The following is a 12,296-nucleotide window of genomic DNA, read 5'->3' on the forward strand; positions in this document are numbered from 1 at the left end:
TTGCTTCTTTACGAGTCATTCCTTGCTGAAGATAAGGGAGATTCTCAATTTTAATACATATGAATGCTGTTTTGAGATCTTCTTTGGAATATGCATGTGATTCTTTTTATTACAATTCAAATTACAATCATTGCATTTTCCTTCTATAGATTGATTTAATACCAATCTTATTGTCCATCCAAACATTTTCTTTTTCTTTTTGTTTTTATTCCTATTGCATTTAAAAATATCTCAAACGGTAGATTCACAACAAATGTTAAAGAAGACAACGTGTGATTACGTATTAGTTAAGTTATTACTCTTTCTTAATCAAACGTGGCCAAGATAAAAACTAAAAATCAATTCGTCAATTTTCCACATCTCAACAAACCTTCGTTTTTATCAAATAAAGCTTAGCTTAATATAACCTTCCTCTTCCTCTCTAAGGTTAAAAGTTCGATCCCTCATAATTGCATTTGCACAAGAAAAAAAGATACTTTTAAGTGCCGGATTAGACAGATATTTTCAAGGCACCACTCGTCAAAAAACCAAAAATCTAGTTGGAGGTACATTTCTAAATACCTTTAAAATGTAGGAAATTTTCAAGCACCATCGATTGGAAATAAAGTTGGTAACTTTATTTTGGTGCATTGACATTCTCTCCATGTTTAGAAATGTACCCAACCGGGTTTTTGGTTCTTCTTTATGAGTGCTAATCCGGTTAGTGTACTTTTTTGATATTTTAAAGTTACACTTTGGGATGGGGGGAGGGACAGATGGAGCATTTGAGTTGGAGAAGGAAAATGGATGAAATAAAGAGGCAATCCTTGATTATAATGACTGTATGAAAAGAATGATACAACAGCTCAAAAGCAATAGGTACCAGGAAGGGCTTATACAACAAAATTTCCTGGAATTATTTGTTCTCTCATATACTCTAAGAACAATGTGCAAAAATAATCTAAAAATAGCAAGTGATGAAAAAATTAGACACACAAGAAAAACTACTATTCCTTTGTTTTCAAGAGAAATCTGATTCTTCTGTACCCTTTCGATCTCAGATCTGCAAAACAAAACAGAAGCTTTCAGCCTCTCTCACCAATAAGAAAAATTTAACAAAGACAACTTTGCACAGTTTTCGAAGTAAAATTGCTAAGGTGACTTTGGGCAGTCTTTTATTCTTTTCTTCTTCAAAGGAGATCTCAGATATGAAATGAAAAAGAAATGAGAACGCGAATCAAAAGGACAGATGGCTGTATGTGAACACTTTTAGTATTAAAAAACAAGAATAATTTTATGGGATACGATACATGTAAGAAAGTATTAAGGAAACAAATAAAGAAAGCAAATGCAGAATAAAGAAGAAAAAATTGTCATTAGTAGGAAATTTCTTGTTGTATTTGAAGAAAAATACTCGTGCACAGTGATAAACAGAAATTTTCTGTTAGCAAGAAGTGATCAATAGAATCTTTAAGAGTTATAAACAGAATATACCTATGTCAGGTTCCTATTAAATAATTTATTAAATATTAATGTCGGTGCAAATTCAAGTGAACAAACCAAAATATTTAGGAGTTATATACAGAGTAGAACAAATATAGAACCAAAATAGAATTTAAACCAAAAAAAAAAAAAAAATCTCACTCCATTTCTCTCCCATCTCCTTTTCTTTGTGTGTGTGTGTGTCAGTGGTTTGGGGGTGGGGATGGAGGGGAAGTAAAAATCAAAACCTGAGTATAGAATTATGCCTTTGCAGACCATCCAATTGCAAGGAAACCATGGACTTCCAAGAAATGAGATCACGAAGATCTTTATCCTACATTGAAAAAAACCCAATGTTAATAGGCACTGTCATTAACAGAAGATGGAATGAAAGGATAGGAGTATGACATACTGTGGTGTCCTGGATTTTAAGAATATTTCTTATATCCGCTTGGGTCTTCTCAATGAGTAGATTATTATTTCCGATATCTTTGTCAAATTCTTTGAATATATTGCCATATTTGGACGTTAAGTCCTCCAGATACCGCTCCAAAACAGATAAACTTAGGTCTAGTGAGCGAACTTTCTGTGTCAAAATTTTGAGAACAGTGTCACCAGGCATTCTGCCAGGTTGTTGATGGTGTGATTCTTCAACCGGTTCAGGTGTATTACTCTTCGAAAGTTCTATATCAACACCATCATCACCTTCCTCGTTAGCAACAGATTGCAACTCTCTACGATGTGACACTTCATCAATGGGGCCAGGCTGGGAAGGAATTACTCTCTTATCATGCGTAGCTTCATCTGATATAGAAGGTTTATGTTGAGCAGATATTAAATCCTCCAGCATCATCTCAACAGCATCCATTCCATAAACTTCCACAGTGCTGAGTGTGCAATAGAATTCTGAACCATAATGGGTGAGAAAATTCAACTTTAAATATCTCACCCATTTTGGGTCCTTGAGAACAAATCTATGTGCATGTTTTGCATTTGGAGCAGTGAAATTACCGAGCTTGAACCAAACATCTGTTGGATAAACCAAGCTCCCATGTACCTCAAATTCTTTTAAGTTAGAAGAATGGTGCTCGAAATTAGCAATTTCAATTGTTACTACTAAGGTTTCTTCTGAAAGTTCTATGACGACAAATTTCTCTTCAGCAGAACAAGGATTTCTGAGGTACTTATCTTTGTCTTTGCCTAAAATGTTTGAAGCTCCCTTTGCTTCCTTGTTGAAAGCCAAAACCTTAGCTCCCTTTGAAGCTGAGGCGTAATTGTACTCTGCACCTCCAGGTTCTAATCTATGGATAGTATTCCCAGCCTGGCCAGTTTCAGACTTACCCTGGGACACAAAGGCTCTGCTTTTGAATTCTTCAAGGCCGAGTAGAACAGTGTCTGACGAGATATCTCCCTTGGGAGGTTTGCTTTCAGGTTTTACTCTAGTGCTAGAGCTCCCATCCTCAGGCAACCTCGTAGTAGCTTGAATATGACTGCTACTTTCTTCGCTTGAAAGTACTTCATTATCAGAACCAGGGGTCGAAGCATTGATTGAACATGAATTGTTTAAATGAATGGTACAATGAGATTCTCCATTTGGAGGCTCACGTAAAACGTCAGAGTCCTTGTTATTTTCCAATTTAGATTCATTTGTAGTAGATACACCATCAGGAAGTAAAATTGATTCTTCTGAATCCCAAAAGAAAGAAGAGCATAGATAATCAATTAGTGATACTATCAATATCAAGTTTGGTACATAAATCATGGATTGCAAGAAAAAAATGGCAAGCCATATAGGTTATTCTACTAATGTGGAAAAAACTTTTAAGTCTTTAACTTAGCCAGTATGGTGATTAATAACAAAGGCAAATCAGTTCAACCGCTCAAAACTAACTTACACGAGTATTAACCAAAAAAAAGAAAAAGATTATGCTTGAACTTCATTAGAGAAGGATTGACAATTATGCTTTTAATTGTTCTGTAATAAATAACTACAAAAACAATCAATTATATGATTATATTCCCCACTAATTTTATTACTCTTGTTGCAATATATTGAAACATTCAAGCATGAAAACACAATCTGTATTGTTTCTTTATTTGAATGTAAGAAAATTGAGCATCAAAATCAAAATCGGAAATTTAAATAAATCAAAATCTTCACCTCATCACTAATCAGCATTAATAAAATTCACAACCCAATATTGCGAGACTAAAACCATCACCAGAAACTTCTTGCAATACAAGGGAACTTAAACAATTTTGAATCTTATAAAACCAACGCATTGGAAAATAAAAGAAGTGATAATAGAATGACACAATTACTCATAACGTTTTGAAGAAATCCATTATATATAGGAAACACGAAAGCAGCGAACCGATAAAAAGAAATTGATAAAAAAGCTCAGTCAGAATCAGAAAATCAGAAGAGAATAGTGCAATCAGTTTCAACACACTTCTAAATTCAAACAAATCTTCATTAAGTTCATCAAAATAATTTGTTTAAAGCATGCGTACCTTGGCAGCCAACTCCATGGCTAAACCATAAGCTGAAGAGGAAGACAAGTCCCCAAAGAATAAAAACCAAAGAAATAGAAACTTTATACAAATGATTTCTTCCACTAATAGGCACTTGAACAGCTCTTCTATCATGCAGAAGAGCTCCAACAGGCTTCCGCATTGCACATCAATTCAAACCACTGATTGATCAACAACTAGAAAATGATACCACCCTGCATCAGGAACAAATCTTCGTTACGACCAAACTCCAAATACCAAATAGAATACAATAATTCACATTAAGAAAGAGCAACTCTTGCTTTCTACACAAATCAGAGCACCCAAATTCACACCCACAGAAAAGAAACAAAAAGCAAACGAAGGAGCAGATCCCACTAAAACTCCCACGATCAAAGCTACACCCAAATACCCAAATACCCAAATACCAGATCCATCCCAAAATAAAGGAAAAATCAATATAGACAAACCCAGATTGTAAAAATCACAGACATCTATCTAATTACAAGTAAACAAAAACAAAATATCCAATAACCAACCTAGTTTCAAAATCAGTATCAGAAGAAGCTGAGACCCAAGGAAATAGATAGAGAGGGAAGATGCAGATTGATTCAGTTTCCATAAAAATAAAAAATTAAGAATGATTGGAAGAGAGAAAAGAGAAGCAAAGCAATGGAACGACGCAGTATAAGGCGAAAAACCGCGTGGTTGCCTCGTCATTGGGGGAATTGTCAACTATTAGAATACTCAAAGGAAAAAGAAAAAAAAAGTACTGTTACCTTCTTCCTTGTCGCCGTTTTCGTAATTAAAGTAAACAGTGATGGATTCAAACGGGGGAAAAGGGAATGTTTGGTTTCTTTAATTGTACTGTTTCATGATTTTTGAAAAAGAAGAGACGATAACTTAAACGCTTTGAAGTTCGACATTAATGGAGGAAGAGAGAGTACCTGATGATGACGAGACCTTCCAGCTTCAGATTTATTTGCAAATTCTTCTCCTTAGTTATTTTGAATCAAATCGCTCTATCCAACAGTAAAAGAAACCTTTATACTTATAGATTGATTGAATCCAAAATTTAGTTACGACTAGATATTTTAATTTATTTTGTAATTTTTAAAAATACTCTATTTTATATTTTAAGTCTTTTCTTTTATAATTTTATAAATAACAAATTTAACAAAATATTTATTAGCTATATTTTTCTATTACTGATATACACTAATCGTAGATATAAGTGATATTTTTTTTCATTTGAGAAATGAAAGTGCACAAAATGATAGCTGCATGTGATCCTTTTACTTATTTTTATGCCATATATGCAATTATTTTATCCTTGTGCCATATATTCTATTATTTTTTTTACTTAAATGTCATTCATGCAAGTGGTTCGTTTAAATATAGTAAAATGAACCAAATTATTTACTCACTATCTACAATAAACCAATAGAATGTGATAGACTATAATACACCTGACACACATCGATACACCTAATACATATTTGATACATCGATAAACTCTATACTTTCTTGTACACTTCTTAGAAATACACTTACTTAATGTCTAAACTCTATACTTAGAAATATTAAAGAAATTTGAACTTCTTTTTCTTCGAAAGCAATTGACTCCTCCCCTAATGTCTCTCTTCAAACAACTAGCACTATTAACTCCACCTTCCCACTACTTACCTTCGTTGATCACCGATCACCAATTGTCATTTTTCTCTTTCTTTCTTTTCCTCAACATCTCTCTTTTACCAACTCTACACCATTTGTCATCGACCACCGTTCTTCGTTGCTGACCTCTATCTCTCATTGCACGTTCGTCAACGAGCACTAATCGGTTACTTTTCTCTATCTTTCTCTTTAGGGGAATATGTAATAAACAGTAATTAAAAATTCAAACTTGGATATTTACAAAACATTGCAACACACCTTGCAAACATATTCAAATTTCTACCAACTTTTCAAAAAGTTATGAAGCTTTCGAGTTCGCCCTTTCAAACTTTGGCTTAAACTTTGTTAGAAGAGAAGTAAAGTTGGGTAAAAGACGTCAGCTTTTAACTTCTGAAAAACCGACAAGGGAAAGACTTTTCACACGACTTGAAAGTCTTCATCTATGCGATTTTATAATCGAACAAATTTACTTGCTCTCTAAGCTTTTGCTTTCTATATATCTACATCGACTTCTTTGATTTTGATACATCCATCGCTACCAATTTGCTTAATCAATCAAAGATTCGTGACTTCTATGGCTTCTGATGCTGTTCACGACCTGAGTTCCCTCGTTTCATCCGAGGGTAGGGACTTTCTCATCCGCAATAATGGCGATCAGGTATGAATCCTCTTTTTCCATTTGAATATGCAATTGGGTCAGTGCAAATTGAACTATCTGTTGTTGATTTTGTATCGGATTTCTGAATAGTTAACTTACCTTAAGATGACTTGAACTTTTGTTTGAACATTTGAAACGAAATTGGTGAAATCGTCATATGGGGGTCTTTAATTTGGTGTTTTCAACAGGTGAAGATCAGTTCTTTAATTGGGAAGAATGTGGGATTGTATTTCTCCGCGTCATGGTGCCCTCCCTGTCGCCGTTTCACTCCAGTTTTTGCTGGGGTTTATGAGGAAGTAGCACCTAAGGGCGAGTTTGAAGTTATATTCATTTCTTCTGATAGAGATGAAGATTCATTCAAGGATTACTTCTCTAAAATGCCCTGGTTGTCTTTTCCGTTTTCTGATTCGGAGATCGTTAAGCGCTTGAAAGAACTTTTCGAAGTGAGGGGAATTCCTCGTCTTGTTGTTCTTGACCCCAGTGGGAAGGTTTCAACTGATCAAGGAGTGAGACTAGTGACTGAACATGGGATTAGTGCCTATCCCTTTACTGCTGAACAGATCCAACATTTGAAGGAAGAAGAGGAGGAAGCGAGGAGGAACCAAACCATTAGTTCCCTTTTGGTTTCAAACTCTCGCGATTATGTTATCTCAAATGATGGAAATCAGGTATCATCTATTGAATGATTTATAGGGTTCTTCCTCTTCTATTCCTATAGCTGTTTTTTTATACTGGATTTAATGTGATAACTGTAATTTGTGGTAGATTCCTGTCTCTGAGCTTGAAGGGAAAGTGATTGGGCTGTACTTCTCAGTGTACGGCTACGCCGATTGTGATGAGTTTACACCTATTTTGGTTGATACTTACAAGAAACTAAAAGAGAAGGGACAAAACTTTGAGATTGTGTTGATATCTTTAGATGATGCAAATAAAGATTTCAGCGAAGCACTCAAGACGGTGCCATGGTTGGCATTGCCATTTCAGGATGAGAAATGTAGAAAACTCACTCGTTATTTTGACCTTAGCACTATTCCTACACTTGTAATAATTGGGCAGGATGGAAAAACTTTGATCTCAAATGCTGCTGAACTGGTTGAAGAGCATGGTGTTGATGCCTACCCTTTCACTCAAGAGAAACTTGATGAGCTTGCAGAGATTGAGAAGTCGAAGCTGGAGTCACAGACACTGGAGTCCATTTTAGTTCATGGAGAAAAAGATTTTGTTATTGGAAAAGATGGTGCAAAGGTAAAGTTTCCTGTTTCAGCTTAGTGTAAACATTGAATTAAGCCATAATATGGTGTTTAGTACTCTTAAGTTGTTTCTATATTCTTATGTTTGTGTTCGATTGCCTTTTGTTTGGTCAGGTTCCGGTATCTGAACTTGTTGGCAAGAAGATTCTGCTCTATTTCTCAGCACACTGGTGCCCTCCGTGCCGTTCATTCTTGCCTAAGCTTATAGAATCATACAATGAAATTAAACAGAAGTACAAAGAGTTTGAAGTGATATTTATTTCAAGTGATAGAGACGATAATTCATTTCAAGAATTCTTTTCAGGAATGCCTTGGTTAGCACTGCCATTTGGGGATGAGAGGAAGAACTTCCTAAATCGCAGGTTCAAAATTCAAGGCATTCCTGCAGTTGTAGCCATTAACGAAAGCGGTCGTACAGTCTCGACAGAAGCTCGTAAGCTCATTACAGAACATGGAGCAAATGCCTATCCATTTACAGAGGAACGTCTCGAGCAGTTGGAGAAGCAACTGGAAGAAGAATCAAAGGGGTGGCCTGAGAAACTAAAACATGAACTACACGATGCACATGAACTTGTTCGAACACGTCGTACATCATATATTTGCGATGCCTGTGATGGAATGGGATCTGGTTGGTCCTTTTACTGTAAGGAGTGTGACTTTGACTTGCACCCGAAATGTGCTTTGAAAAACGAGGTGGAAGCCAATGGGGAAGGAAAAGAAGGGTGGATTTGCGAGGGAGGCGTGTGTCGTAAGGCGTAAGAATTCGTATTCAGAATAGCGAGAAATATGGAATCTATCATGATATGTGTTTTGTTTGTTGCCTTATGTGATTCCCTGTTGGTTTACTGAAGCTGTTGTGCTGTTTCAAGCCAACGTTTGTATTCATAGTTTCAATAAATGAATAGGTTCATCGTTTCGGGTTTGTTGTCCCTTTGTTTTTGGATGTTTTATCTTGATATTGCTCGAGTCCCCCAGATTGCAAAATTTTATAGTTTAGTCCTTCCAGCCTCTAACAATTTTCCCTTAACAGGTAGGAGTTGAGTCATTTTTCACTAGATTTAGTAGTAGAAGATGAAAAGTTAGGGAGCAAGAGCGAGAGTAAAAAGTAGGGAGGAAAAGAGAGATTAAGCAAGGAGTGAGAGCAAGAGTCATTTTTCAATAGATTTAGTACTGACATGAATGACTCGTTTTTAACGACAAAAATGATTTTTTTTGTCTCAAAGTTAAAAAACAAATGAAAAGTAAGTTATATGCTCGTCAACTACCTGCAAAAGTACTCATTTGACCCTAAAACGTTCAACAGCCTACCACTCGACATTTTCCCTGTTCCATCTTCTCACTCCACGTTTCTTCCTTCTTTTTCCACTATGTGTGTTTCGTGAGAGTGAGGATAGAAGCAAGAAGGGAGAGAAAAGAACACGAACATTAATGTATTCGTATTGGGTTCAAATGAGTACTTTCCCATGTGGTTGACAACAAACAAAAACGTAAGATAGAAAAATAATGAAAAATTGTATCAGATGACAAAAACATTAAAAAAAAACTGTTCATGATACATCTTTTTTTGTCTATTGTGAATATGACAAATATGTAAGTAATTAGTGATTTCAGAGGCGCGACTATTAGAAGGTTATGTGAGGACTACTGACTTTTAAATTTGCTACTTTTGTCAATTAGAAAATGGAGTGATGTTGACTCTATTATCATAATTTTTTATTTTTGTGTTTGAAAATAATTACAATAAACAAACAAATAAAAAGAAAAGGGAGAACGTGCAACGCAAGATAGTGTACTTTTAAACCGATAAATGAAATGCAATGGCAAAAGTCATATCCATTTCATTCCATTCCATTCCACGAGTCGGATCCGATGCCTTTCCATCGTCAACCTCATAGGCTTCCTGTTGCGTTTTTCTAATGCTAATAACCACTTTTGATTTCCCTTTATTAATGGCGATTCCTTTCATTTTCATCTGTTCTATTCTTATTCACTTCCATTTATCCTGTAAAACTCATCAACTAACTATTCCCTTATGGCTTCTGATGCTGTTCATGACATCAATTCTCTCTTTTCCTCCGATGGAACAGATTTTCTCATCCGCAATAATGGCGATCAGGTATCCTTTTTTTTTTCCTTCATGGTGTGATTTCGTGTTCCATTGCTCCATGATTAACTAACTAAGCTAGAAAATTTTGATTTTCGGTTTTGAACAGGTGAAAATCAGTTCCTTAATTGGGAAGATTGTGGGGTTGTATTTCTCCGCCTCTTGGTGTCCTCCTTGTCACCGTTTTACTCCAATATTTGCTGGGGTTTATGAGGAATTAGCTTCAAAGGGTGATTTTGAAGTTGTCTTTGTTTCTAGTGACAACGATGAAGAGTCTTTCAAGGATTATTTCTCTAAAATGCCATGGTTGGCAATTCCATTCTCTGATTCAGACACCAATCAACGTTTGAATGAACTTTTCAAAGTCAGGGGAATTCCTCATCTTGTTGTTCTCGACGCCAATGGGAAGGTTTTAACTAATGATGGAGTGAGACTTGTCAGTGAATATGGGGTTAATGCCTATCCTTTTACTTCTGAGCAGATCAAACTTTTGAAGGAGAAAGAGTTGGAAGCGAAAAGAAACCAAACCATTAGTTCCATTTTGGTTTCGAACTCGCGTAATTATGTGATTTCAAACGATGGAACTCAGGTATAGTTTCTTCCCTTTTCTGTTTTTTTTTTTTGTAATGTTGAACTTGTCATTGGAATGATGTGATGACAAACTACAATGTTTGTGGTGTAGATTCCTGTTTCTGAGCTAGAAGGGAAAGTGGTAGGGTTGTACTTCTCAGTGTATGGTCATGAACCATGTGATGATTTTACTTCTATTTTGGTTGATGCTTACAAGAAACTCAAAGAGAAGGGAAACAATTTTGAGATTGTGTTGCTCTCTTTAGATGATGAAGCTGATGACTTCAATGAAGCATTGGAAACACTGCCATGTCTGGCATTGCCATTTCAGGATGAAAAATGTAAAAAACTCATTCGATATTTTGAGCTTAGTGATATTCCCACCCTTATCATAATTGGACAGGACGGGAAGACTTTGCACCCGAACGCAGTTGAACTCATAGAAGAGCATGGCCCTGATGCATACCCTTTCACTCCTGAAAAAATTGAGAAGCTTGTTGAGATTCAGAAGGCAAAACTTGAGTCACAGACTCTGGAGTCTCTTTTAATTTCTGGGAATAAGGATTATGTTATTGGAAAGAACGGTAAAAAGGTAATTGTTGATCGTTGCTACTTATCATAATCTCTGAATTCAGCCACATTGTGTTGTTTAATATGTAGTACTTCTAAGTTGGTTTCCATCTGTATTCTTATGCTTAACTGCTTTCCCTGTTTGGCCAGATCCCGGTATCTGAGCTCGTTGGCAAGAACATTCTGCTTTATTTCTCAGCTCACTGGTGCCCCCCGTGTCGTGCATTCTTGCCTAAGCTTATACAGGCATACGATGAAATTAAACAAAAGGACAAAGAGTTTGAAGTGATTTTCATTTCAAGTGATAGTGACCAAGATTCCTTTGAGGAATTCTTTTCAGGGATGCCTTGGTTAGCCCTGCCATTTGGTGATGAAAGGAAGAAGTTCCTAAATCGGAGGTTCAAAATTCAAGGCATTCCTACACTTGTAGCCCTTAACCGAAGTGGTTGTACTGTTTCAACAGATGCTCGTAAGCTTATACAATCTCACGGAGCAGATGCCTATCCATTCACAGAGGAACGTCTGAAGCAATTGGAGGCACAGTTGGAAGAAGAAGCAAAGGGGTGGCCTGAGAAACTAAATCATGAACTACATGAAGAACATGAACTTGTTCGAACACATCAAGCTGAATATTCTTGCGATGGTTGCGATGAGATGGGGTATGGTTGGTCGTTTTACTGTGAGGAATGTGACTTCAGTTTGCACCCAAACTGTGCTATGAAAAACGACGACGGGGCTGAGGAGCAGAAAGAAGGGTGGATTTGCGAGGGAGACGTGTGCCGTAGAGTTTAAGGAAACATATGCAAAATTGCAAAGAAAGTATATGAAAGGCTATGAGGGTATATGTTATTTGCTAATTGTTACCTTCTTTTCTGTTCTTCCATGGTGTGTTCTGTGTACTTTGTTGTTCCAAATCACTTGGTATGTAATGAGATTTCGTAGTTCGAATAAAATCAAAAGAAGTTGGCAGTTTCAAGCATTTTGTGTCCTTTGTTTTTGGAGTACTGATTATGAAAAACACCAAATTGATTTAGTTTCTAACAAAACAAGATAACTTCACAATCCCAAAGTTTCTATGGGATATAAATTGGTTCAACACATAAGGTTACGTTCCTTTTCTTTTTCAAAAACATAAACGTTTTAGGGAATATTTTTCTTTTGTAAATATATCTAATGACCATCATTCATATCCCTTCAATTCCCTCTTCCAATATCAATTAACTCATCCAACATTTCTTATTTCTTTGAAAAAGTTGTCAACATTAATCTAAAAAAATAGCTTTAATCATTAGTGCAAAACTTGTTGAAATAGTTTTCTCGGTGGAATCTGGACCAAGACGAGAACGAGGATCGTACAAGATTTGATCAAGATTATTTAGATTATTTCTTTTTATCAAATTTAGGATCGTGCAAGATTTGATAAAGATAAAGATTTCTAAATTTCCAATCTCCGAACATAACCTATGAACTCAAAACTTGAAGGTTTGAGGCATTG

The 12,296-nt window shown here is 35.8% G+C and overlaps 3 protein-coding genes across 5 annotated transcripts; 2 read left to right on the forward strand and 1 right to left on the reverse strand.

Annotated features, from left to right (window-relative positions):
- Positions 1 to 783: 783 nt before the first annotated feature.
- LOC101220988 (SUN domain-containing protein 4) lies at positions 784 to 4,989 on the reverse strand. 3 transcript variants are annotated; one of them, XM_031886381.1, is made up of 5 exons: positions 4,923 to 4,989; positions 3,976 to 4,190; positions 1,874 to 3,147; positions 1,710 to 1,795; positions 784 to 1,042 (listed from the first exon to the last, which is right to left on the reverse strand). In XM_031886381.1, the coding sequence occupies exons 2-5, from the start codon at positions 4,136 to 4,138 to the stop codon at positions 811 to 813; spliced, it is 1,755 nt and encodes a 584-aa protein (XP_031742241.1). In that variant the 5' UTR covers positions 4,139 to 4,190; positions 4,923 to 4,989; the 3' UTR covers positions 784 to 810. The 3 variants fall into 3 exon arrangements, with proteins under 3 accessions (XP_031742241.1, XP_011656056.1, XP_004141528.1); XM_011657754.2 differs by lacking the exon at positions 4,923 to 4,989 and adding an exon at positions 4,755 to 4,905; XM_004141480.3 differs by lacking the exon at positions 4,923 to 4,989 and adding an exon at positions 4,515 to 4,730.
- Positions 4,990 to 6,054: 1,065 nt separating this feature from the next.
- Positions 6,055 to 8,486, forward strand: LOC101221219 (probable nucleoredoxin 1). Its single transcript, XM_004141481.3, has 4 exons — positions 6,055 to 6,307; positions 6,496 to 6,975; positions 7,073 to 7,552; positions 7,672 to 8,486. Exons 1-4 carry the CDS (start codon positions 6,224 to 6,226, stop codon positions 8,314 to 8,316), a joined length of 1,689 nt encoding a protein of 562 aa, XP_004141529.1. The 5' UTR covers positions 6,055 to 6,223; the 3' UTR covers positions 8,317 to 8,486.
- Positions 8,487 to 9,428: 942 nt separating this feature from the next.
- Positions 9,429 to 11,780, forward strand: LOC101221924 (probable nucleoredoxin 1). The gene is made up of 4 exons (XM_011657755.2): positions 9,429 to 9,673; positions 9,771 to 10,250; positions 10,344 to 10,823; positions 10,952 to 11,780. Exons 1-4 carry the CDS (start codon positions 9,590 to 9,592, stop codon positions 11,591 to 11,593), a joined length of 1,686 nt encoding a protein of 561 aa, XP_011656057.1. The 5' UTR covers positions 9,429 to 9,589; the 3' UTR covers positions 11,594 to 11,780.
- The last annotated feature ends 516 nt before the right edge of the window (positions 11,781 to 12,296 follow it).

Source organism: Cucumis sativus, chromosome 5 (genome assembly GCF_000004075.3).
Source record: "Cucumis sativus cultivar 9930 chromosome 5, Cucumber_9930_V3, whole genome shotgun sequence".
NCBI classification, from domain to species: domain Eukaryota; kingdom Viridiplantae; phylum Streptophyta; class Magnoliopsida; order Cucurbitales; family Cucurbitaceae; genus Cucumis; species Cucumis sativus.

What these genes read in the sequence shown, in the direction of transcription:
- LOC101220988 (XM_031886381.1), bottom strand. Translation starts at nt 4,138, where the DNA reads ATGCGGAAGCCTGTTGGAGCTCTTCTGCATGATAGAAGAGCTGTTCAA. An exon ending in TTAAAATCCAGGACACCACA is followed by an intron (nt 1,796 to 1,873) that starts GTATGTCATACT and finishes TTTTCAATGTAG; the next exon opens with GATAAAGATCTTCGTGATCT. An exon ending in AGGCATAATTCTATACTCAG is followed by an intron (nt 1,043 to 1,709) that starts GTTTTGATTTTT and finishes TTTGTTTTGCAG; the next exon opens with ATCTGAGATCGAAAGGGTAC.
- LOC101221219 (XM_004141481.3), top strand. Translation starts at nt 6,224, where the DNA reads ATGGCTTCTGATGCTGTTCACGACCTGAGTTCCCTCGTTTCATCCGAG. An exon ending in TCCGCAATAATGGCGATCAG is followed by an intron (nt 6,308 to 6,495) that starts GTATGAATCCTC and finishes TGTTTTCAACAG; the next exon opens with GTGAAGATCAGTTCTTTAAT. An exon ending in TCTCAAATGATGGAAATCAG is followed by an intron (nt 6,976 to 7,072) that starts GTATCATCTATT and finishes AATTTGTGGTAG; the next exon opens with ATTCCTGTCTCTGAGCTTGA.
- LOC101221924 (XM_011657755.2), top strand. Translation starts at nt 9,590, where the DNA reads ATGGCTTCTGATGCTGTTCATGACATCAATTCTCTCTTTTCCTCCGAT. An exon ending in TTTCAAACGATGGAACTCAG is followed by an intron (nt 10,251 to 10,343) that starts GTATAGTTTCTT and finishes TTTGTGGTGTAG; the next exon opens with ATTCCTGTTTCTGAGCTAGA. An exon ending in TTGGAAAGAACGGTAAAAAG is followed by an intron (nt 10,824 to 10,951) that starts GTAATTGTTGAT and finishes CTGTTTGGCCAG; the next exon opens with ATCCCGGTATCTGAGCTCGT.